Raw genomic sequence first — 24084 nt, 5'->3', positions numbered from 1 at the left:
ACCTGATCCACTCTAGCTTGTTGACAGGCTGAAACATCCACACAGTAATGTTTAGTAAAAGTGTGTGGAGTAGTCCAAGTAGGTGCTTTACAGATGTCAGCTATAGGAATATTACACAGAAAAGCCATAGAGGCTCCTTTTTTACAGTTACACCAAGGATAGTGGGGCTTCTGGATGCTCTCTTATGGCCACAATTAAAGGAGGGAATAGAGCCCTAATTAAGGAAGCTAGGGCCTCCTGCAAGACTAATTTTAAAGGCCAAGTGCAAGCATGATTTGATGCTTTGGAAGATATTACTGTTTACAGCAAAGGGGAATGATAGTCATCGGTTTTAGCATACATTGGTCAATAAGGGGCCTGGAACTTCAGACTTAACATGTAATATTTTAGCTACTGCCTGGGTTGACCCTTACTCAGGGAAAGCGCCAAGCCTGGATAAAGTTCCAGGTCATCTTTTTAAAGCAGCGAAGGAAATCTGAGGTCCCTACTTTTCTGTGTTTTTTAATAGTATCATGAATGGGCTACTAATGCCACAGTCATGGGCCGGAGCAGAGATCATTCCGATTTATAAAAAGGGTTTTAGGTCACTTCCATCCAATTACTGACCGATAAGTCTTATTGATAGTGCTCCAGCGGAAAAAGGACACATTTTCATATTATCCCTATGTCACAGACTCGTCATCACAACCACTCATCCATGCACTCATTCACTGGTGGGGCCCATAACACCAACATGCACTCGTCTCACTCGGATCTGTACACAGGAAAAAAAGCGCTGGACATGTGGGTACCTATCAGGATTAACTTACTTTACATTATATACATCTGCATCTATGGAATCCTGACCTTAACATAAAGGCACTCCACCACTTGGTCGACGGACCAATTAGTTGGACTGGTTGATGGGGATTTAGAACCAGCTAAAACACAACTAAAGCCTAGGAAACATTTGATTAATTTCGGTACTCGATTAAATAATCACAAACTCATTCCTTATTAATCCAAATTTGTTTATCTAACATTAATTTGCTCTGCATTAGCATTTAGGCACTACAGAATATAACATAATTCGGTTTATATCAAGAAGAAATCAAATCTTTGGAACATAAGCATAGATTTAGAATTGCGTTATAGTTACCAAATATCAAACGTTGGTGACCCTCCGATCACACAGAGGATTATTCAAAGTCTCTGCTACAATCTCCGGGATAAACTGTCCAACCCACAGCAATAATCAAACCATCAGATGAAATAACTTTCCCGAAAATCAAAGAAACCGAAGGTAGACCATGGAAATCTTCATCAGCTAAACATAGACCGACGCCACGGAAGATCAGCCCAGTGAACCCCTCCCGCCCTTAGGTGGATGAGGGTCTTTTATATGCTTTCTCCCTCCTACTTCAGATCAACATGCAACAATTTAGGGGTAGAAACTGTTCCGATTGGCCAGTCCGGGTCAACTTGCAATTTCTAAAAAGTTTCCCAGGACCAACTGGTTTTCCATGAGACTTGGCATAGCAAGGCGCAAAATGTATTTTATCTCTCCGGTTCACAGGCGAAAGTTCCGAAGTAATAACAAGCAAGCATCCTTGTACAGGTCTTCCATTGTGCCCTTGGTGGTTCATACCGTCCATCACTTGGCAACCCTCCACAGCTCCTATCCTTGACAAGGAACACGATGCCACAGGGGCTGAGGTCACTTGGAGATCTCCAGAGCCTTCCGATTCTGCGCAGAAGTCATCGCGCTCACATGACGGCAGCTGCACAGGATCTCCATTTTAAGTACTGCGGCCTAGCAGGCCCGAATTCCAACTTAAGCAAAAACAGACATAACAGTAATTAAAATATAGAAATGAAGATTCTAATGTTTATTCCCACTCTAATCCCAATGTATATTAGTATTTTCCTAGCTTGTAGCAACATTTAAAGCAATAATACTCACCATCTTGCAGTACTGAAAGCACAAACCATCACAAAGCAACATAAATCATGCAAATCTCTATTTCACCACGATCTAAAGTTAGTTAGCGTACCACAGTTAATTAATAAGTTGTTCTGCCATGCAATTAGCATTTTAGTCCCACGTGAATCTTGTGTTTATCAAAGTGTAAGGGTTGGTTAATAATATCTCACTTCAAACTAATTAGTACAAGTTAATTTTTAGAATGATTACGTAATTAATTTCATGCAAAACAGCGGCGGTATACAAGATTTTGTTTTACCTGCTCCATCAATAGCTCTCGGAAGCTAGTCCAATTATACGGAGTCGACTGCAGGATTGGATGGAGGTTACAGATGTGCTCACACCACTACAAGCGGGGTTCAGGGCTGGGATAAGCACTATTGATCAGGTCCTTCAACTGCAGATATTATATTGGAAATATATTACTTTGGGTTGTGGCCGTTTAAATGTTATTTTTGTAGATCTTCGGTCAGCATTTGACCTTGTCCCTAGGGAGGCACAATGGGAAGTTTTGACCAACATGGGGGTCCTGAAATATCTTGTGGCTGTTTTAAGAAGGTTGCATACGAACAACTGTGCCCAGGTCAGATGTAGGACTTCTGGGGAGTTAACTGATCCTATCACAGTCACATAGTGGGTGAGACAAGCATGTGTTTTAGCCCCAACCCTTTTTTTTTTTTACTTTTTATTACTGATCTAGTGACTCATTTGGAACAGTGTAAGCATGATGCACCAACCCTGGCCAATAGAAAGATCCTGGCACTCCTGTTTGCGGACAATACCTAGCTGATCTCCAAGCGTCCCATGGGCATACAAAACCAGCTTGATCAGTTCAGTGTCTTCTGCAGTCAGAGAGGGCTGGAGATAAATATTAGTAAAACCAAGTATATGGTTTTAAAGTTGCCTCACCACTAGGTCGCACCCAATTTACATCTATGTCCCCCTGGAGAGAGTTTGCACTTTTGGTTACTTGGGCTTTACTCTCAATGACTCCTTTGGTTGGTCTTCTTCGATTGGAGCATTATTCGGGAGGCATTTTGAGGGCTATCCAGGGCTCTAGCTTTCAGCCTGTTACACCTGCTCTACATATCTAAACTTGTAGGCATTGGGAGGGTGGCTATATGGTTGTGAACTCTGGGAAAATGAGAATTTAAACAACTTGGTAATGGGGAGAACCGGTTTTTACATGTCCTCACCAATTTGCCGACAAGTACCCCCCCTTGCACCTCTGCGGTTGGATCTGCGTATTAGATCTCTTGAACATAGGGTCACTAAGACCACTGATGTACTGGAGGATTTGGTCCACCCCTGAATTGGTACATTATAGGATGGGTCTTGAAGACATTTTAAAATGCCGGGGGCTAGGCAAGATTGCTTGGTTAGAATATATCAAACGCAGCCTTGTTGAGATCGGTTGCGAGTCCCTTTGGGAACATCCTGAAACTGTTGGTAAGATGACAAAGTCCTAGTTAAAAGCAATCTATTGGAAACATATAGATGAAGGGTTTCACAGGCTAGGAAATGTGGGCCCCCTTACGGCAGCACTCTTGAAATTCAAAGATTCCCATTTTTTGGAAGAGAATAAGGGTGACATCAACCCTTCGCCTGTTAGAACATTGTACATTAAATTAAGGTTTGGGGCCCTGCCTCTTCACCCTTTTACGGTGAGATGGCAGCACTCCCTTATTGAGCAGGAGATAAGCTGTCTCTTTTGTGTTGGTACCAAGGAAACTGTAGAGCATGTTTTTTTCGCCCCCCAGTTCTATTTTTATAGGAGGACCTGGATTGTTCGACTTTGCAGTAATTTGGGGTTAGGCACCACAATTCTGCCTTAATTTTAAGATCCAGTACAGCTCGCCCAATAGTCCTTGCAGTCTCCCTTACATAAGTGGAGGTGTAGACTGAAGTGGGCTACGTTCCATCTATATACCAGGCTGTGTGATTTGTTTTTAATATATGCCATTGCTGCTAATGTAATAATATGTCTTCTCAATGGGATGGTTTGATTTTAGCCTAATGATATTAAAAAATATATTTATTGTCCCAAAATGAATGATAGTTGCTTAATTGTAGATTTATCTTGTTAATATTTGGAATGTTTTCACTGTGTTTTACGAAATGTGCTTTTATGGCTATCAGCTGAAATAAAGTTAAATAATGTAAAGTAATACATAAGCGCTCTTTTGACATCTAATGTAAGAAGAGCTTGTTCTCCTACAAATTGTGGATGAAGGCGGAACACTGGGAGTTGTATAGTTTGATTAAGGTGGAAACTAGAGACCACCTTTGGAAGAACTTAGGGTTCATACTGTGGACTACTCTATCATGGTGAACTTGGAAGAAATGTTCTTCCAGAGAAAGAAGCTGAAGTTTACTGACACACCTGAGGGAAGTGATAGCTACTAGGATAACTACCTTCCAGGAAAGGAACTTAAAGACGCATAAGTGAAGCGGGCTCAAAAGGAGGTCCCATAAGCCTTGTTAAAATACATTGAGGTTCCACACCAGGGCCTGCCACACCCTTGTTTGGATAATCCATTTGAGACCCCCTAGAAAAGCTTTAATAACAAAAACCCTGTAAAGGAAAGTGTGTTCTCTGCTTTGTAGGTAAACGGCGAAAGCAGCTAAATGAAGCTGGATGAAGGGTACGCAAGACCTGACTTCTGCAAGTTACAGACCCCATCCTTTCGCAACACACGGTACCATGGAGTGACTAAGGTTACTACTACTGAGCCAACCACCTCCTACCCCAGACAACAGCAGCAACAAACACCCTCTCTGGTTTACTACATAGGAGTATATTAGAACAACATCGGAAGAAGTAAGGGAAAGGATGAAGACCCGAATGTGGCCACATCTTCCAAGCAGTGACTCCCTTATCCTTTTCCCCATACCATATAACACCCGATCGGGGCAGATTGCAAGGGTGCCTGTCCCGCTGGTCAGAGATCACCTCGGCAAACACAAGGAGATGATGGACGGAGCGCTGAAACTTTTCAGACACTCACCCCCAGTCACAGATCTGGGTTGAATCCCTCATCGTTCTTTAGCTCACTTCGCCACCCCAGTTCAGACCCAGCTATATGCAAATCAGTCTTGACCCTGTGCCACATGGGAACAGTCCAGCCCGAACTGCCAGGCCATATCTTCCCTGGACCGTAACCAAGCAACCTGGGACCGGATTTGGGGTAACATCCCTCATCAGCCAGGCTAGTTTGAATCCAGTGGCAAAGTGAGCAAGGGACCCACGTCTGGGCATACCCTGCCAGCCAAGGGCGAACAAAGCAAACACAAGGAGATGATGAACGAGACGTTAAACTTTTCAGGCACTCACCCCCAGTCACAGATCTGGGTTGAATCCGTAATTGTTCTTTAGCTCACTTTGCCACCCCAGTTAAGACCCAGCTATATGCAAATCACTCTTGACCCTGTGCCTCATGGAACTGTCCAGCCCGAACTGCCAAGCCAAGTCTCCCCTGGACCGTAAACAAGCATCCCCTCGGACCAGTGGGTTTTAGATATCAAAAAAGGGTACTGTCTAGAATTCTCACAAACACCACTAAACATCCCCCTTACATAGAATTACCCCAGATCATCAGTGTCTGCTCCAGGAGGAGATGCATGCACTACTCAGCAAAGGGGCCATAGAACCTGTACCACCACAACACCGCAGCAAAGGGGTATACTCCCTTTGCGTCCTTATTTCCGAGAAGGGTGAGTCTCTTGGGCTCATCCTCGATCTCAGACCAGTCAACAAGTACATCGTATCTGAGCACATCGATATGGTGACACTCCAGGATGCCATTCCTCTACTACAGCAAGGCAACTTGATGACCTCCCTGGATCTAAGAATGCCTACTTTCCCATCCCGATCCACCCTGCACATTGACGATTCTACCGCTTTGTAGTAAGTGGCCAGCATGAATTACCTGAATGGGACATCAAAATTGTCTGACCATGGAAACGAGTACCAAGGGATACACGACGGGTCGATCTAATGAGCTAGTGCAACTGTAGTCCTTGGAGGAAGGAAGGCACAACAATGACAGAAGCTGAGGCTTTTCTGGGGTCTTGTTACTTTTTCTTTTCCCTGGTCCTAAGTAATTTCCTTGCAGTCTGATGCCTTTTCTGTCCTTCAAAGCTCTTTTCTAGCAGCATTCACACTCTACAATTGAATATAAAGCTGGGAGACACACTACACAGAACTTTTGAGGGTATGTGGGTGTTTTCTTCCTTCCACATGAAGCGGACTTCACAAAAGCGAGGGTATAGTGCTGGAAATTAATCGAAATAAAAGTAAACACACCTTTAAATACTTTCCAACTCTAAAGGTGTTGAGTGAAGTCAAAAACTGCAGGCTCTGACAGGATTAAAACACACAGAGGTTAGAAAATACCCAAGATGTTCCAGGATCTCACTGACAGGAGCAAGGAAAAAGAAATTACTCTGTGATGCAACTGCCAGTCCAAAGCCTCACTGAATACGGAACCCACTAGACTTCTTAAGTCAGTGAATTTAATTGACCCTTCTAATGCAAGCTTATGAGGCTTCTTTTTTTTACTCTCTATTTAGGCATGTTAGGCAGCAGGCTCTCTTTCTCAGTGCTACAAGATGAGGAAAAGGTCATCTCCAATTTAATGAAATACTGTATAGTATAAATCATCTGAAAATTCCTAAACAGGCTTTTGGGGGTGGCTTGCTATATTATATAATGCAGGATTCTTAATCTTCACACAACTCTATATGTTGAATATCGGTATTCTGGGTCCCCGCACGAAGCACAGAATTATTCCAGAGAACCAGTACGTAGCTGGGAAGTATTCCAACACTTGTGGACAGAATTTAACAGTTACAACACTGGTTCAGAAAAGTGCTTGCATTTTTCCATTACAAACATGTGTGAATTGGTCTGTTAAGGTGTGCATACCCAAGGCAAAATTGTTATAATCACACTATACATACCTTTTATCAGAACTTCTTACTGAACTCTCAATAGGATGAAAGTGCTGCTCTACCATTAGAGCCGAAGGGTTTCACCTTTTGCTCCTGGTGAAGAAGAATGGCCAGGGCACACCAGATCCCTTCTAACTAGACAGTGAAGCCTAAGATGTCTCCGGCAGGATTGACCCTTTCTTCCAGAGGTGGTTGGTTATTCACAATATTTTATGTACTACTACTTCATGAAGATAGACCTATGGAAATCTCATTTGTTAATGCAGAGGGACAATCCACGTGTGGACATTGTGTTTTGAGGGAGGGGAACTTGTTAAAGCCATATGAAACTGCCTCTCTGGTTTACACTTCGACTAAGTCAGAGAGATTGGACATGACCTATGACATGTGGTGGTGTCTTTCCCTAGATACTGGGATATGCGGGTTGTCTGGCAGGAAGGGCAGTTTGTATTTAAAACATGTTTCAGGTGCCAAGACTAAGCAGGGGTGAAAGTATGAACAACAAACAGAAGGAACTATTTGGAACAAGCATTTGCAATGCAATCGGTCTCGCACTAGTGATAGTTGGAGGTATTGGGGTTGCAAATAACAGTGGTGCACATGCATCAACAAAAGCAAAAGCGATTCCTTAATAGCGATAAATAAGGAATCGGTATCAAGGAATCGCTTTTCTGAATGCATCAACAGATTCGGTAAAATATAGCGATTCCTTAAAAATCGCTATATTTTACCGAATATACACTAGCGAGTAAAGCAAACACCGAAGAGCAAAAAACGAATTCGGTATCACCCAATTAGCTATTAGCGATTTCGGTATTAGCGAAATCGCTATTAGCGAAATCGCTATTAGCGATTACGTGATAGAACGGGTCGCCCCGGGAACGGATTAGTGACATCACCACCAGGAAATACTGCAGGCCCACCCTCATTGCCTCGCCAGAGGAGCAAACAGGAGCAGGTACTGGAGACTGGCTGAGCCCATTGAAGCAAAACTAACAGGACTACCATCCTACACAACCAGGATGGAGAAAGAAGCACCATCCAGCGCAGAAGCTGCACGCAAGAGGAAACACAAGTTTTCCGACCGGGAGCTGGAGCACCTGATCGAGGGGGTGAGCAGCAAACACGATCGGCTGTTCGGGAAGCTGACCCTAAAGGTGCCAGAGGCGGAGAAGCGGCGCATATGGCTGCGCATCCGAGAGAGGGTAAATGCAGTTGGAGTGACGCCCCGCAGCATTGACGATCTTATAAAGCGGTGGTACGACCTGAGGAAGCGGGCAAAGGAGAGGATTGCAGAGAGGCTCCGGGAGGCATCCAGAACGGGAGGCGGACCTTCAACAGTGCAAGCTAACACTGCCCTGGAGGAGCTGGTAGAAGGGACCATCGAGCCTGAGGCCGCCGTTGGAGTAACCCAGATGGATACCTCCGGCGCAGCCACAAGTGCCCAAGGTAAGATGCGTGCCTGTGCCCATACCCAGCATTGCGTAAATCCATTCCCAAGCCCCCAGCACGATCAGAGTGTGCATGCAGATTTGCCCCACACAACTTTACTCATAACACTAGTGCATCATGGGAGTTGTAGTCAAGTCAGCACGGTGTGCATGCACAGGAAATAAAAAAATTAAAAATCACCACATCAGTAGTAGCTGGATATAGACAGTTTATTTAGTGGATCACAGAGGGACATGTATGTTTACAATACTACGTAGGTGTAACTTTCCCACTAACCATGCACTGTTTCCAACACAGATGCATCGCCTGGCGATTCCGACGACAGCGGCCGGCTGATCATTTCGGAGACACCAGCCGATTCGGACGCAGATACAGCGCTAGATACGCAATCACCACCTCCACCAGCAGCCACACCACCACCACCAGCACCAGCAACACCTGCTGCCGCAACAACTGCAACTAAAGAGCGGAGACGCAGGTCACAAGTTCCACCCATGCAGGTGATGGATACATGTCAAACCCCTGCTACACCATCGGGTCAAAGTCTGCGAATCATCCCACCGTCTGCAGCACCACCAGCACGTGTCAGACTCCCACAGCGCCGCAGGTCTCTGCGCAGTTCACAATCCTCAGGCGACGTTGCAATCTCCCCAAACGGTGGCATTGAGGAAAGGATGCTGCGTGTCCAGCGCCTGCAGGGGAGACACATGGCTACAATCAGCTCTAACATAGCGCGCCTTGCTAAAGAAATTCGTGCCATGACTGCGACAGTGAGGGACATGACCACTGTGGTGGCAGAGGGCAATGGGTCCCTGAGGGAGGACATACATGAGCTCACCCATGCCATGAGGGAAGGCCATGAGAGCGAGAGGAGGAGGCATCGGCAGAACTTGGTCAGGTACGCAGCCTCTACAAAGGCCATCACCAGGCTGAGCAACAGCACCGCAGTGTTGGCACGCCGCTCGGTGTCACTGCAGGTGGACCTTGGACACTTTTACGGGGATGTAGCCAAGGCTCTAGGACAGGTCACCGCTGCAGTAGAACACCTGAAGAGCGGTACATTCAGTGCTAGCGCATTGGGAGGGGAGGACGGCAGTGAGGCTGCCTCAAGTGTGAGCAGTGTTTCGGTTGCAGAGGCCAGCACCAGGCGGCGCAGTTCGCGTTGCTCCACAGGGACAGGCCGTGGTGAGGTGGAGGAGACACCTGAGAGGAGGCTTCACGTTCGTTGCAAGCGCCACTAGACTAACTGACAGTCATACTTGACCGTGGTGGGGCAACCATGGTCCTCCCCTATTTGACGCTGCACAGCCGTGACAAAAACGGCCATTTGTTGTAACAGTGTTTTTTGGGGATATTATATTTTATAGCTTGTTTGGTCGCACATACCTCAGTGCTCCTGTGCATTAAACAGTAGCACCACCAATAAATTGTCATCTTTCATTCTTACCTGGTTCAAAAATGATGTTGCATGATGTATGTCCGCCTCATATGGCCCTCTGCTGTGTTAGGGACGTGTGCCTGTCGGTGTTGGGCGGGTGGTTGGTCATCCCGGTAGTCGTAATTCCTGTCCACCTCTATTGGTATCCCCCTTCTGGTCGCAATGTTGTGCAGCATAGCACATACAGCTACAATCCTGCAGCAGGTATCAGGTTTGTATAGCAAGGCACCGCAAGTCTTATGTAGGATTCTAAAGCGACTCTTCAGAATCCCAAAGGTCCTCTCGATGACATTCATTGTGCTTATGTGCGCCGCGTTGTATCGTTGCTCCTGTGGTGTTGCTGGATTGATGTAGGGGGTGAGTATATATTCACGCAGGGCGTATGCACTGTCACCTACAAGATAGAAGCAAAGACTTAGCAACGGTGATGTTCATACATGTGTGGTGCTCATGTGTGGAAGAGGTATGGGTACGTACCAAGCAGGAGTCCCTCTCCAAATTCTCCTTTGAGTAGACGCCTGTGGATGCCACTGTGTCTGAATATGCAGGAGTCGTGTGTGCTCCCCGGAAATTGTGCCACTAGGTCCGTGATGATGTGCTTGGCATCGCACACAACCTGCACGTTGATTGAGTGGAAGGACTTGCGGTTACGGAATATGTACTCATTGGCAGAGGGTGGACAGATGGGGATATGCGTACAGTCGATGCATCCAATGACATGGGGAAAATGGGCCACCTGGTAGAATGCCTGTTTGTTGCGGTCCAACTGCTGTGGGGTTGTGGGGAAGCTGATGTGGGTGTGTATCATTGTCAGCATGGCATCTATGAATTTCTGGAAGAAGCGTGAGAGTGCGCTTTGCGATACGCCTCCGGCTACGGCGATTACCCCCTGAAAACTTCCAGAGGCCAGTAGGTGCAATCTGCTTAGGACCTGGACGTGCGCAGGGATTGCATTGGTCCGATGTGTCTGGTGCTGCAGTAGTGGTTCGAGGTCTGCAATGAGGCGCATGATCATGGCACGATTCAGTCGATACTTGTCGTACACCTCGTCCTCATTCTGTCCGAGCAAGGTGATGCGCACTCTGAATACTCTCCTGTACCCTTCTCCTGCGCTGTCCTGCTGCATTGATTCGCATCCTCCTTGCAAGCACGTAGAGGGCTGCCATTTTGTGCTAGCCAACAGGGTCTCCTGGGCCACATTTAAGGGTTTGCTGATTTGTACGATCTATTGCACATGTGCAGATTTTTTTATGTCTTCCATTTTTTTTTGTTGTAACTTTACCTCCAGGTTCTGATTCCCCTTAATCTGCTCATGCTAAATAGCGAATATTGGGATTTTCGGTATTTGCGATTTTTGTTGCATTGAGTAGCGATTCGTTATTAGCCATTGGCACTTGCCGGGAGCTATTTGTGATTTCGGTGATTGCGACTTCGGTAATTTGCGATTCGGTATTTTAGCGGATTGGTTATTTGCGATTAGTTATTTTTCCGGTATTTATTTTGCGATTCTTTATTTTCTCACGGTTTGGGTTGATGCATTGGGATTCGGTTTTTGACACTCGCTAACGGGTGATTTTACAGAATCGGTATTTTACCGACTGGATTCTTGCTTGATGCATGTGCCAGAATGTTTCTTGGTTATGTTATTTTGTTAAATACATACCAGCAGCAGCATAAGCAATAAAAGAAAGTCTAAGTAGCAAGGAAGGGGTGCATTACCACACATGCTGTTGTCTTATAGCTTTTTAGACTGCAGTTTCTGGTAATGAAAACGTACGGGCTCTCTGTAAATACAGGGCATGCGCAAAATAGTTGAACTTTAAAGTGTTGTTTAAGCGTTAGCATATTAAATATAGCGGCCTTCATTTTTTATTTTGACCTAAATAAATAATGAAGTAATACTATTACAAAATGTGCAACACTAAGCTGCATAATTTGGCTTTTCTTGCCGCATAATTTACTCAGTCCTGCTGCATAACTTGGCCCTTTCCTGCTGCATAATTCCAGTAGCCCTGCCTATAAGGCAATTATGCAGTGCCGGATGGGCTGCTTTGTGGGGTCAAAGAAAGGGCCGGTGTTTTGACCGTTTGTGTCCCTGTTTTATGTTCTGGTGGAACAACAAGCCAACTGTTTACAGTTAGTGCAGCACAGCTGCGTAACGGTGTTTTTGTTTTTGTTTTTACTTGTTTATCGGAAACATAAGCACTATTCCCGACTCAAGTCACTGTATTAGAAATACCTTACTTTAAGCCATGACCAAAGCATTGAATATCAACAGCCTTATGTTCCCTTGCCAGTAGGCGTTTGTGGGAGGCACCATTTAAAAAAGCTAGAAACATGGATTAGATTAAATCTGTTTGAGCACTTTATAACTTTGTCCTTAAAATGGCCAAAATAGAACTTAAGCATTAGAACTGGGATCGTTTATTGTAGGCTTCACAGAGGCGCCATCCAAATATCTTCTAGCAGACGATCAATTCAATTAGGGAAAGTGATTGCGTTTTGACCATAAGCGCTGACATCACAGAATCTCAGTGGGTTCCTCATTTTCAGGTCATTTATAGTTTCAATGCTGCTTCTACCTCTTAGTAAAGCTGCTGGTTCCAATTTTAAATATGATTACATTTTCTTAGCCTTGTAGTGGCCCCCTCAGATGGTCCCTAGGTTGCACTGATGTGAAAACCCTCCCACCTCTTGCACCCCTCCCCAAACTCTCCCCATAGTGGGACAACATGCCAACTGTTTTTAGAAATGTTTGTATAGTGTGATGTCAGCACATGTAATGGTTGAGAAGCTTGCGCCAAAGCGGTGCCAATTGCTTTACTTGTGCAGTACTGTACATAGCTACTCACACCAGTTTTTATTTTTCCACAAAGTATTTAAAGCAAGGCGAGTCTCCTGACATGCTGCATAATGGCTGTAAGCCTAGACACTGGTAATGTGTTTAGAGGGGGTTGGGCAAGTGCTTAATGATCCGTTCGTTGGTTTCATTAATTATGCTGCACAGAGTGGATTAAATGTATCCTTTTTGGGCGATACCCTCCGCTGCAGATATAAAATGTGCCTTTATGAACGAGTTCGCAGTTAAGCACTGGAAGGGATACTAAGAAATGATAATGAAAGAAAATATATGCCAGACAAAGTAAACTGTAGTGTTCTATGAGGTTTTTAAAAGGGGAGGAGAGAGTGGGAGGGATAGTGGGAGGTAGAGAGAGGAAGAGAGAAGGGGGTGGGTTAGAAGCTGGTGAAGGGGAGATAGACAGTAACAAGCGATAAGACAGTGCTAAACAAGAACGCCGCGAAATTTCATTTGCTCCAAAAATTAAAGGTAGCTTTTATGCAGAAGCGTGCTTTGGGGCAGGGCTGATTTCCAGGGTCCGTTTACAAGAGGTTTTGAGGCATGTAACATCAAACAGAGAGGGAAAACTTGAGACATTAGGGGTCGTTTTTGGGCGATGGCATGTGACAATCAACATCAAAGTAATCGGAGGGGGCGTTTACAAGGGGTGCCTAGAGAGGAACATTAGACCAGTGAGCCATCACTTATTAGAGCTACTCTGTAAACAAGGTGCTTTATCGCTGCTGCAAGTGCGTGCTGTCATAGGCACCAGTTTACAAGAACCCTGTTGAGTGAGTGTGGAACATCCTGTGCAGCTTATGAAGTAGATGTGGGGGAGCCACGGAAAGCTCAAGACAGAGACCCAGCTTCCAGTGGCTTCTGCCAGAAAAGCCACGCTCTAACCTCAAGTAGCAGCAATAAGACCTCAATCTACCCGTCTGTCGAAACACCCCGCCCCTTTAACATTGATTTTTCAAACCAGCGCACAACAACGAAAACAATTATAGGTAAAAGTTCAGTGCGAAGCCGACTTAATAACCCATTCCCGCAGAACGCTCAGCTACTACCTTCCTCAGTGCTGCTGAAATATTTCTTGAAAGAATACAAACATCCACACCGAGGTTTCTGTTGCCAGTCAGACCACCCACAGCAACAGTAAATGGCAGCCTTCTACTCGACGCAGAGAAGGGAATTGGAGCTGTGCGTGGACGCTGTTACAGTTAGCACTCTAGCCTTTCGGCTAGAGCGCTGGACGACATGCGTACGTTGCGCTCACGTCGGGGACGTGGGCGCGTAGTTAAATAATAAACGGGCGGGCGAGCGAGGCAGTTCGCGCCCAACTAAGCAACCGGCTGCAGAGTGTTTATTGCGCTCTGCGCGCGAGGCCCCATCCCTGCTCCCAGACAGCGTGGGTGTGTACACAGGGCCCCCACCCTTCACAGGCAGAGGTCAGGGAGTCAAACACAACAGACGCCAGGAAAGCTGCGAGATTGGGTATGGAAGGCAAGGGTGATGATCCTCTCTGTAATTGCCCAGCCGTTCACACCTCCGGATTCGTGTGGTGTGGATATGTTTCGCAATCATTGTATACAGCTGAAGCTGCCCCAAAAAACTAGAAGTACTTCGCAAGAAGCTTCCACCCCACCGAGCGCCACCATTATCAGACCCTAGGCCCTAGTGACTTATCAGGACGGTTGGTCCGGATGTATGGGGATGGAGAACAATGCGCATCAGAGGCTGCGCAATGGACGGGCAGTGCCTTGAGGAAGATTTCCTCATTACTTGATGTATTTAATCCAGTGACAGCAAAGCCTTCACTCGCTCTGCGGGCTGTTTGTTTCACTTTCCTAGCGCTTTCCATGAGCACCAGTAACATTACACAGTGAAATTCATATTTTTTGTAGACAAGGGGAGATGAATCGGCAGCTCTGTTAGAGACATTTAAGTAATGTCCTGAGCTGCTGAATAATCTCCTCGGGTCTCCAAAAAATATGAATCTGTAATTGCGTAAGGTAACTGGTGCTTTTGGAAAGCACTGACGAATGAAACAAAAAGTGGAGAGGGAGCTGCTGCCCATGCGTGGCTTGATGCAAACAAAGAGCGTCTCCAGCAGGGATCCCCAGAGCGAGAGTGCGTGGCTCAACAGTCAGAGCTGCAGACTTCGGAGCTGGGGATCAGTGTTCGAGCCTCGGTATTGCTTGAACATCCTGTGAATGACCTCGGGCAAATGTTTGCCCTAAAATACACACAAAAAAAATTTAATTAAAAGCATCGGTGGTGGTGGGGGGCCATAGGAATAATTAAGTGCACAGTGAGCAGAGGCTGGCAGGAAAAAACAAGCCCAAGGCCACCTTAAAATGAAGCCCAGGAGCATGGCTTAGCGGACCAAGATGGCGGTTGCACCTTGAGAGTGCTCCCGGACCCGCCCGCAATCCGCCCATCCTGTTAGCCATCCGGCCCTGTGAGTTGTAGCCGATCCATTGCTGCACCCCTGACAGCGATCCTGGCCGTGGGGAGTCCAGTGACCCACCATGTCGCTACATTCGGCCAACCTGACGGGTGCCCTGATCTAAAATGGCGGAGACGCCTGAAACTCCCGGACGACCAGTGGTGTGAGGTCGAGTTCCTTGGGCGTGACGCCCGCCTGCGTTCTTCTTCCCCCCGACCGGCTTAGATCCTACGTGGGCAGCGGCTGCTGCTACTGGTTCCTGCCTGCTGGCCCTGGACTCTGTGCACCGACACGGGGCTCAGGCTGCTGGCTGCGGCTCGACGGCGTCAGAGGCCGCACTCCATCTCCCCAGCGGCGTTGTCGCAGTACCGGCTGCCATTTCGGGCGGTGGGAGACGGGGATTGGTGGCTCCTGGGGCTGGGTAGCCGCTCTGTGGTTGTGCGGCTGGAGGGCTGGCGGACTTGAAGGTCTGGTGAGTGCCGGCGGCGGAGGGGTCCTGGAACTGTGTGAGGGGGGTCCCCCGTGCGCACGGTCTGCCCGCCAAGAGAGTGCTTGGGTCTTTGGCGGCATGAACTGGGACCCCACCCTGCTGTTTTACCCTCGCCTGCCATGATCCCTTGGTGCCGATCCAGCCTATTGGGGCCCCTGGAGATACCTCCACGTTAATGCTTTGGGGCTGTTGCAGTACTCCTGGCGGGAAGAGGCCCTGGAGGGGGTGGTTTCGGCCGTGAACACTGAGCGGCGTGAGGTTCCCGGAGAGGGCCCTCCGCCACCCCCTAACCTCCGGCCTGCTGTTGTATCTCCTGGTGCTGTTTTTTGGACCCTCTAATCCGGAGACCCCCTTTTCGCTGCCTTGGAATCAGGCATTGACTCCGCTACCTCCAGGGGGCTGTGGTGCAGGGGGAGCGGGTGTACGCCCGCATGCATCGAACGGTCTGGGCCTAGGTGGCGGCCCCCCGATGCCCCCCTGCTTGTGGCTCAAACGTGGACTGTGGGTCCTTCGCTGCGGGGGCCCCGGCTGCAGACCCTGAGACCGGCCCTCCATCGCCCTGCTGCTGCTAAGGGGTAAGATCCAGGGGAAGTGGAATTGGCCTCATGTAGCGAGCGGCGTGAGGTCCTAGAAGGGAGCCTCCTCCGCCGTCCCCCTGCCCCCAAACTGCTCCTGTGGCACCTGGCGTGGTCTGTGGGCCCCCTATCACAGAGGCCTTGCCGCTGACCCTGAAACCAGACATCTGTGCCGTTACTGCCAATGTGGGATCTCATCTGGGATGGTGGAACCGGCCGCATGTATCGCGCGGCGTGAGGTCTTGAAGAGCCTCCTCCACTGCTCCCTGTCACTGTCCTGCTCCTGTGCCCCCCCCCCCCCCCCCCCAGCTGACGGTGGGCCCCGGCTACAGTGTCCTTGTGAGACCTGAGCCGCAGCTGTGCTGCCTCCTGAGGGCTAGGGGGAAGTGGGTGTACGGCCGCATCCATTCAGCGGTGTGAAGTCCTAGGTGGGACCTCTCCCGCCACCCCCCTGCCCTCCTGCATTGCTCCTTTGCCTCCACTACATCGCCTCCGGTTGGGAGTGCAGCCGGGGGGATAGAATCGGCCTCATTTGGCGAGTGGCGTGGGTCCTGGAGGGAGCCTCCTCTGCCATCCCCCCTGCTCCCGAACTATTCTTGAGGCACCGAGTGGTCCGTGGGTTCTAGTGTAGGGGCCCTACTGCGGCCCTGGGATCGAACCTCTGCGCTGTTGCCTCCGGTGTGGGTCTCACCGGGAGCGGTGGAACCGGCTGCATTTCGAGCAGCGTGAGGTCTTGGGGAGCCCTCCTCCACTGCCCCCTACGACTGTCTTGATCTGAGGCCCCCCGGGACTGGCCGTGGCCCCTGCTGCAGAGACCTTTGCAAGAGGCATACCTGGGCCTCCTGCCTGTTCGGTGGCGGCCATGGGTCGTGACAAGCCAACCAAAACACCGGCCACCCAGACTAAAATGAATCGTTTCACTACCACGGAATCCGGAGCGACTGGGGGAGGGGCGGAAAAGGATGCCCCACCAGCTGCGGACCTATCCACCATCCTTCAAGCTATCCATGCCTCACAGTCCTCCGTGGAGGGTAAGATTGCTGAGGTCCGGTTGGATAGGACTCTCATCCGGCAAAACCTTCGGAACGCAACAGCCCGAATCAAAGAAAGAGAGTCCCGGATCTCCACCGTGGAGGACGACGTTCAGCGACTTAAGAGACAAGTCGCTCGTCTCCAATCTCACACCAAGGAGCTGCACCGGCAGGCGGAGGACGCAGAAAACAGGTACCGCCGTAACAAACTTCGCCTGATGAGATTTCCAGAGGGTGCGGAGCAGGGCCGCACGGCGGACTTTGTGGAGAAGTGGTTGCGCTTCTGGATCCCTGAGGGCTCCCTCTCCCCATGAATCGCGATCGAGCGAGCGCACAGCTCCCTTGCTCCTAGGCCGCCACCGGGAGCGCCCCCCAGACCGGTCATAATGCGAATCCTCAACTTTAGGGACCGCGACGCTGTCCTGGCCGAGGCCAGCAAGCAGCAGCACCTCAGATATGACAATCATGCAATCATGATCTTCCCGGACTATACCCGCGAGGTCCAGGGCCAGCGCCACTCGTTTGGAGAGGTCAAGCAGAAGCTCCGTGCTCTCAACATCCAGTACAGGCTCCTCTTCCCGGCGTGCTTGCGAGTGGTGTTTTCCAACAAGACCTTATTCTTTGACACCCCTGAGGAGGCTTGGACATGGGCCACGGAGGAGCGCCCCCTACGAGACAGTGACTGCAACCCATCCCCCGGGAGTGCGGCTGGGGGATGTGCCCGTCCACAGGCCCCTGCCTCAGCACAACTGCTCCCGTTGGCGCTTTGGCCAGAGGCGAGCCTGCGCGGATTCCCCGTTGGGCCCCTCTCGGCAGCCGACACCGCTCCCTGGAGACCCCCCGGCTGTGCGGCGGTCTGGCTCCTCCGCCCACCTGGACCCTGGGGGTGCTTTGCCTCGACCATTGTTGCTGGACCTACCGGATACAGATCTCTCACATAGCCTGACACTTCAAGGGCACTGCATGAGTTCGTCTCTGCCAGCCGGGCTTGGCTCCGCAGTCGGAGGCAACACATCGGCTCACTACCACTTCACTTCCTGATGGACTTGATTATGCACATCCTGATATGAGATGGGGTCCTCCACGCTTTCCCATTCCCAAGCGCTTTAGTTTTGTCTTTTGTTAGTTCTTGTTGTCAAGGTGACAGATGTTTCCATTCCTGAAGTATAGGGTGGGGGTGGGGGTTAGGGAGGGGGGACTGTTGTCCCAAGTTTTATTGTTTGTTTGTTCTTACTTTTTGCACCAGCACTTCTGCTTCGCTATGACGCGACCTTACAGTGATCGACATTGCAATTCTAGGTCTTTTACCCCTCGCACCTGTCTACCACGCTCCCTGCCTGTGCCGGGTGCTCGACCGCTAGCTCAGCTTTCCCCATGCCGGACGATCGTGCTGGATTGACATCACTTCAGGTTATGTCCTGGAATGTTAACGGCCTCTTAGATAAGGTCAAGCGCACGGCGGTCCTGCACTATGCCTAGCGACACAATGTTGATATATTGCTGCTTCAAGAGACCCATCTAGTGGCAACCACTGTCCCTTTCTCGCGCGCTAGGACTACTGCGTGATTTGGCACTCTGGTTTTACCCGTGGATCTCAGGAGGTGGCGGTCCTGATGCACTGCGTTCTTCCATTTCTGGCACGTCAAGTAGTACATGACCCAGGTGGCTGCTTTGTTATCCTGGAAAGGAACATTGGGTACCAATCCTTGAATTTGATCGCGGTGTACCCCCCCTCTGCTGTCCTCCACGCTTCAGCGTCTTGCTCCGCTTGTGGCTGCCCTGCCCCCGGGGACAACCGTTGGGGGGCGGGGGGGTACTTCACTGCAGTTATGGACCCGGGCCATGATTCTGCTGCAGCGCCTTCTGCCTCTTGGGTTTCCCAATCCGCACTCCTTTCGAACGGGGCTGTGACTGTGGGCCTCGGAGACGCCTGGAGACTCTGGCACCAGACCACTCGTATGTTCACTCACACGTCAGCCTCCCACCACACACATGCCAGACTGGACAACTTCTTCCTTCCGACCCTAGATTGTCAGTCAATCCAGGCCATCACCATTCTTCCCAGGGGCCTCTCAGATCACTCCCCAGTCTCTATGCAAATGGGAGGCCTCAACGCCTGGTTTCTCCAGGATAAAGACTTCTGGAAACACATAGGGGACGTACTGCGTCAATACTTCACAACTAATCAGGGCTCGGTCTCATCTCCTGGTACTTTATGGGAGGCCAGTAAGGCCACCATTTGTGGCTTTGCCAAAGGCTAACTCAAACTCCAACGTATGAAACAGGAGGCCCGGCTCACACGTCTGGAGGCCCAGGCTGCCCAGCTGGAAGACCACCCGCCTGGGGAGAATACAGAAGCTCAGGATCGGTAACTGCCGTTTTTGAGGGACGAGATCAGGCAGGCCGCCATGGAGTCCGCTAAGCTGCTATGGAGGTCTTCCGTGGCGCAAGTGTATGGATGGGGAGATAAAAACGAGAAGCTTCTCCACAGCTTAGCCACTTATCCCATGGCTAACCGTATTATCCCTGAAGTGACTGACTCCCACGGAGAGACCCATCAGACCCCCACAGCGGTGGCTCAGTGCTTTGCCTCGTATTATGCCTCTCTATACTCTGTCCAGCCACCAGACCTCACACTCCTAGAGCTCCTCCGAGGGAGAGGGTCTCCCTCCCGCGGCTCAGCGACACTGAGGCGGAGGACCTGGATCTCCCGATTACTCCAGAAGAAATGAACGATGCTCTCTCCCATATGGATGCGGGTAAGACGCCGGGACCGGACGGACTCCCACAGGAGTTCTAGGCGTCCTACCGGGACATGCTGGTGCCCCACCTCCTAGCAATGGATCATGATGCGGCTGACCGCGGCTCCTTCCGTCCTGAAACAGACCTGGCCACTATCGTAGTGATTCTCAAGTCTCAACCTCCCTCGGCCCACTGCTCCGATTATCGCTCCATCTCTCATTAACTTGAAACTCAAATTATTTCGATCCTGGCAAACCGCATACGTCCCTACTTGGATAAGCTGGTCCAGATGGACCAATGTGGATTCATGCCCTCACGGGGAACCAGGCACTGCCTCAGAAGGCTCCACCTCGCTTTGGCGAATCGTCATCAACCGACGCCTTATGTCTCTTTGCTCCTCGTGGACTTTGAGAAAGCATTTGACTCAGTTGATTGGCGATAACTGGAGGCAGTGTTGTCTGAGATGGGATTTGGGATCCCCTTTTGTAATTTGGTCAAGACACTGTACTGCAAGCCACAAGCCCAGGTGCTGGTCAATGGCGCCCTCTCACACCCCCATTGGGAGAGGCAGGGTTGCCCCCTTTCGCCCCTCCTTTTTGCACTAGTGATGAAGCCCTTTGCTTCTCTTATCCGTCTGGTCTGGTAGAGGACAAGATTGTCCTTTACGCTGATGACGTTCTGATCTTTTCGTCAGACCCAGCTCGATCAGGGCCTCGATGTCTCTGAGCCCTATGCCTTTTTGAGCAAGTCTCTGGCCTCCGTTTGAACGCGGCCAAGTTGGTCTTGGTCCCCCTCCATTTGTCGAGAGAATGCTTTGATTGGCAGTCCTCAATTCCTCTTCGCCAGCAGTCGTTCAAATACTTGGGGTTCTGGGTGGCCCTCCTTTCCGATCTCGCCTGGTCTCTCAACGTCGCTCCTCTTGTGAAACGGGTTCATGCCGACCTTCTTAAATGGCAAACGCTGCCACTAAACCCTATGGGCAGGATAGCCCTTTTTAAGATGATGGTCCTGCCCCGTTTTCTCTATATGCTTCAGAACGCACCTGCTCCTTCTCACAGAGTTCTGTAGGGAGGTCGGCGACCGAGGTTGGCTCTTGCCCAGTGCAGGATACCGCCCTTTGACAGTGGGTTGGGTATGACGTATTTATATTATCTAGCAACTCGGCTCCTCACTGTCCATGACTGGTTTAATGGTGTCTGGTAGGACCCGGCTTACCGCCTCAAGCTGCATAACCTGGGTTTCTCCAATATTCAGGGGATGCTCTACAGAACCGCTATCTCCCATTCTCTTCCCGAGGTCACACGCTGGGTGCTTTTGGCCTGGCGGGCCTCCCTGCACCACACCCACTGGCCGGGCAAACTAACCCAATACACCCCTTTGTGGTGCGGAACGTGGCTCAAGGACGTCGCCGCTCTTTCGGGTTTCAGAGCCTGGGATCTCACAACTTGGGGATGTCTAGGGTGGGAGCCACATACGCGATTTCCCTGATTTGCAGACCCACTTTTCCCTCCACGCTTCCCAGTTTTACCATTACCTACAGCTGCGCCACGCTCTCCACGCCCATATCTCAGAGGGGACCGCCTTGCCCGAATATAGTCCACCTGAAGCCCAGGTCATGTCTGGCAATTTGTGGAAAGGGGTTTTTCCCGCATCAATCGTTCCCTCACGAATAACACCCACAACTCCCTTTCTCATCTCTGGGATAAGTGGGAGGGTTGGCTTGGCTCCCTGGACGACACTGACTGGAGGAATGCACTGATGGCCCCCAAAACTGTTACAGCCTCAGCGCGGCTCCGATTAGTTCAAATATACTACTTACACGCAGCCTACTTCACGCCATTGTGTCTTCATCGCGCTGGGCTCCGACCTGATGCTTCCTGTCCCTGCTGTAGTTGCTCCCAGGCTGACTTTTATCACATGGTATAGCTCTGTCCTATGATCACACGCTACTGGGAGTTGGTGACAGGGGAACTTACGGAGGTCCTGGGTTGGGAGGTTCCCTTGACCCCGATGACCATACTTCTGGGTTTTGCTGAGGGATTGGATGGGTCCAGAGCCGAGAAGCTTTGTTTAAATACGGCATTGATGGTGGCTAAGCAGGACATTGCAGCTCTCTGGCTGGACCTGACAGCTCCCTTCATGACATGATGGCGCAGGGGGGTGGATTGGTGCGCAGCGCAGGAGCGACCAATGTATGTGGCCCAAGGCTGTCTCAAGAAGTTTCGAAGGGTATTGGTCAAATGGGTTGGGGTGGTAGAAGACTGAACATTCCTGATGATCACCATTGACTTGGGTACAGACAATGTTGCGTGCTACTCATTTGTGGAATAATGTATGCTGGGGGGTTACTTATTTTTCGTCATTGTTATGCAAGGACCACTGTACTAAGAGCTGATATTGTTTTCTTTTGTTGCACTTTGTAAAATCAATAAAATTGATTATCAAAAAAAAAGGAAGCCCAAACTAAACTATCCTACCACAAAAAAGGCCAACTAACGCAAGCCTCAAAAAGCCTAAATAAACCTAAAAATAATACAAGCAACAGAGCTGGAAGCACTTGAGGGGAGGCATCAGTAAAGTATCTGTGGCATAAAGAGGGGATGGGAGTAAGAAAGCTACATTTAAACGTAAGCTGGTGGGGAGCTGCAGTTGAACACCGATAAACACTAACAGAGCAGGAAACCAAGAAAGAAACGAGTCCCCCAGAGAACAGATGAAGAACCATAGTTGAATGAGATAGTAATTAATCCCTGCTGCATGGGAGGAACGGAGGAGAGAAAGGAGGGACAAAGAGACAGGACTCAACACTAGCAAGCAAGAATTATTAAAGGACACTGACAGACAAATTAAAAGCTGGGGGATGGCGTTAACCCAACATAAGAAATTACAATAGGTCTCGAATGCTCGACCTAAAAAAGGAAGGGTGGTTGTGAAGGGAAAATGATCAAAACTAAACTTAGAACTGGAAGAAACAAGAAGGGATTTTAAGGAAATGAAAGGGAAAACTGGAATGCTACAGAGAATAGGAGTTGGACAACAGGTAGATCTAGCAAGAAGTAAGGAAACCCACCTGTATGAAATCCAAGTCAGAGACAAGTGCTAATGCCAAGTCAAGACAGAAAATAAAACCATTCATGAAAATGTTACTACAGCTTGACTCCTAGAACAGAAATACATACACGCTCTGAAGATCCATAGAGAAACAACATTCTTATGCAAATAAATGTTTGCCTTTTCAAAAGGCAGGGACAGCAATTATAAAGATAGTGCTGCACAGAGCTGGATGACTCCTTGTAACAAAAACTGTTAATCATGATTATACAAACATCTCAAAGGGCCTGCTACAGACTTATCAACTAAACATAATGCCAGATTTATGGCATGAACAGAAGTGGTGGTTATTTTGATCATTTGCACATAGTGTCTGCAATGATCTGGCTGCATATAAAAGAGCTGGAGTGCATTGTGGGGGGAGTTCAGGACATTATTCCTTCATGGTCAATTAATTGAGATTATTTGGTATTAGATTTTCTACAGAATTTCAATTTACTACTCTGGGAAATAGTAGTGTTGGCATCCAATCAATTATGCCTTGATTCTTACTTGAGGCAGCTCAGCCATCAGATAGTAAAATCCCCTGTTCTCTTCTCCGAGCAGTGCGTCAGCTGGCAAACGAACATCCTCAAAGAACAACTCTGCTGTGTCCTGGAAACAAACAGATCAAGACTGAAAATAAAGAGGATGAACAGAAAACAAGTCACATAATATAAAGCCTGATTATTGTTACTGTTTGTTTTAAATAGCAGAGCACCTAATCCAGCTCTTAAATTGTTTTCACACACCACACAAGATACAAACACATACAGAAAGAGGCTTTTGGATAGAAGCCAGTCAACCATTGCCCACTGTCAAGCTAGCTTGAAAATTAACTGATGAGGGCCCAGGCATCCCAAGGAGCCCAGATAGGCATCTGCTTGCCAAGGTGTTTGCTGAATCTTGCAATGATTCTGCAAACCAAAGCCGCTCTGTACTCCCTCCGTAGTGATTTAACTTTCACACGTGACAGCAATGTCATTAGTTCACCTCGAGGATGCAGGGGTGTTTTTTTTTTTACATGGATGATGAGAGCAGTAGGCATCAGGGTAAAGCTGT

The 24084-nt window shown here is 49.1% G+C and overlaps 1 protein-coding gene and 1 long non-coding RNA gene across 2 annotated transcripts in view; both read right to left on the bottom strand.

Moving 5' to 3' along the window:
* ACADL (acyl-CoA dehydrogenase long chain) overlaps positions 1-24084 on the bottom strand; it is a 650248-nt gene that overhangs the window by 338588 nt on the left and 287576 nt on the right. The window contains exon 7 of the mRNA XM_085648595.1: positions 23536-23637. Coding sequence (XP_085504721.1) covers positions 23536-23637 — 102 coding nt within the window. The remainder of the gene's footprint in view (positions 1-23535; positions 23638-24084) is intronic.
* LOC146857889 (uncharacterized) lies at positions 994-2360 on the bottom strand. The gene is made up of 2 exons (XR_014979964.1): positions 2223-2360; positions 994-1812 (listed from the first exon to the last, which is right to left on the bottom strand). It is a non-coding gene; the product is annotated as an uncharacterized LOC146857889 (long non-coding RNA).

Source organism: Triturus cristatus, chromosome 3_2 (genome assembly GCF_964204655.1).
Source record: "Triturus cristatus chromosome 3_2, aTriCri1.1, whole genome shotgun sequence".
NCBI classification, from domain to species: Eukaryota; Metazoa; Chordata; class Amphibia; order Caudata; family Salamandridae; genus Triturus; species Triturus cristatus.
Note: the sequence above shows the minus strand (reverse complement) of the source record. Positions and strands in the feature narration are given on the sequence as shown.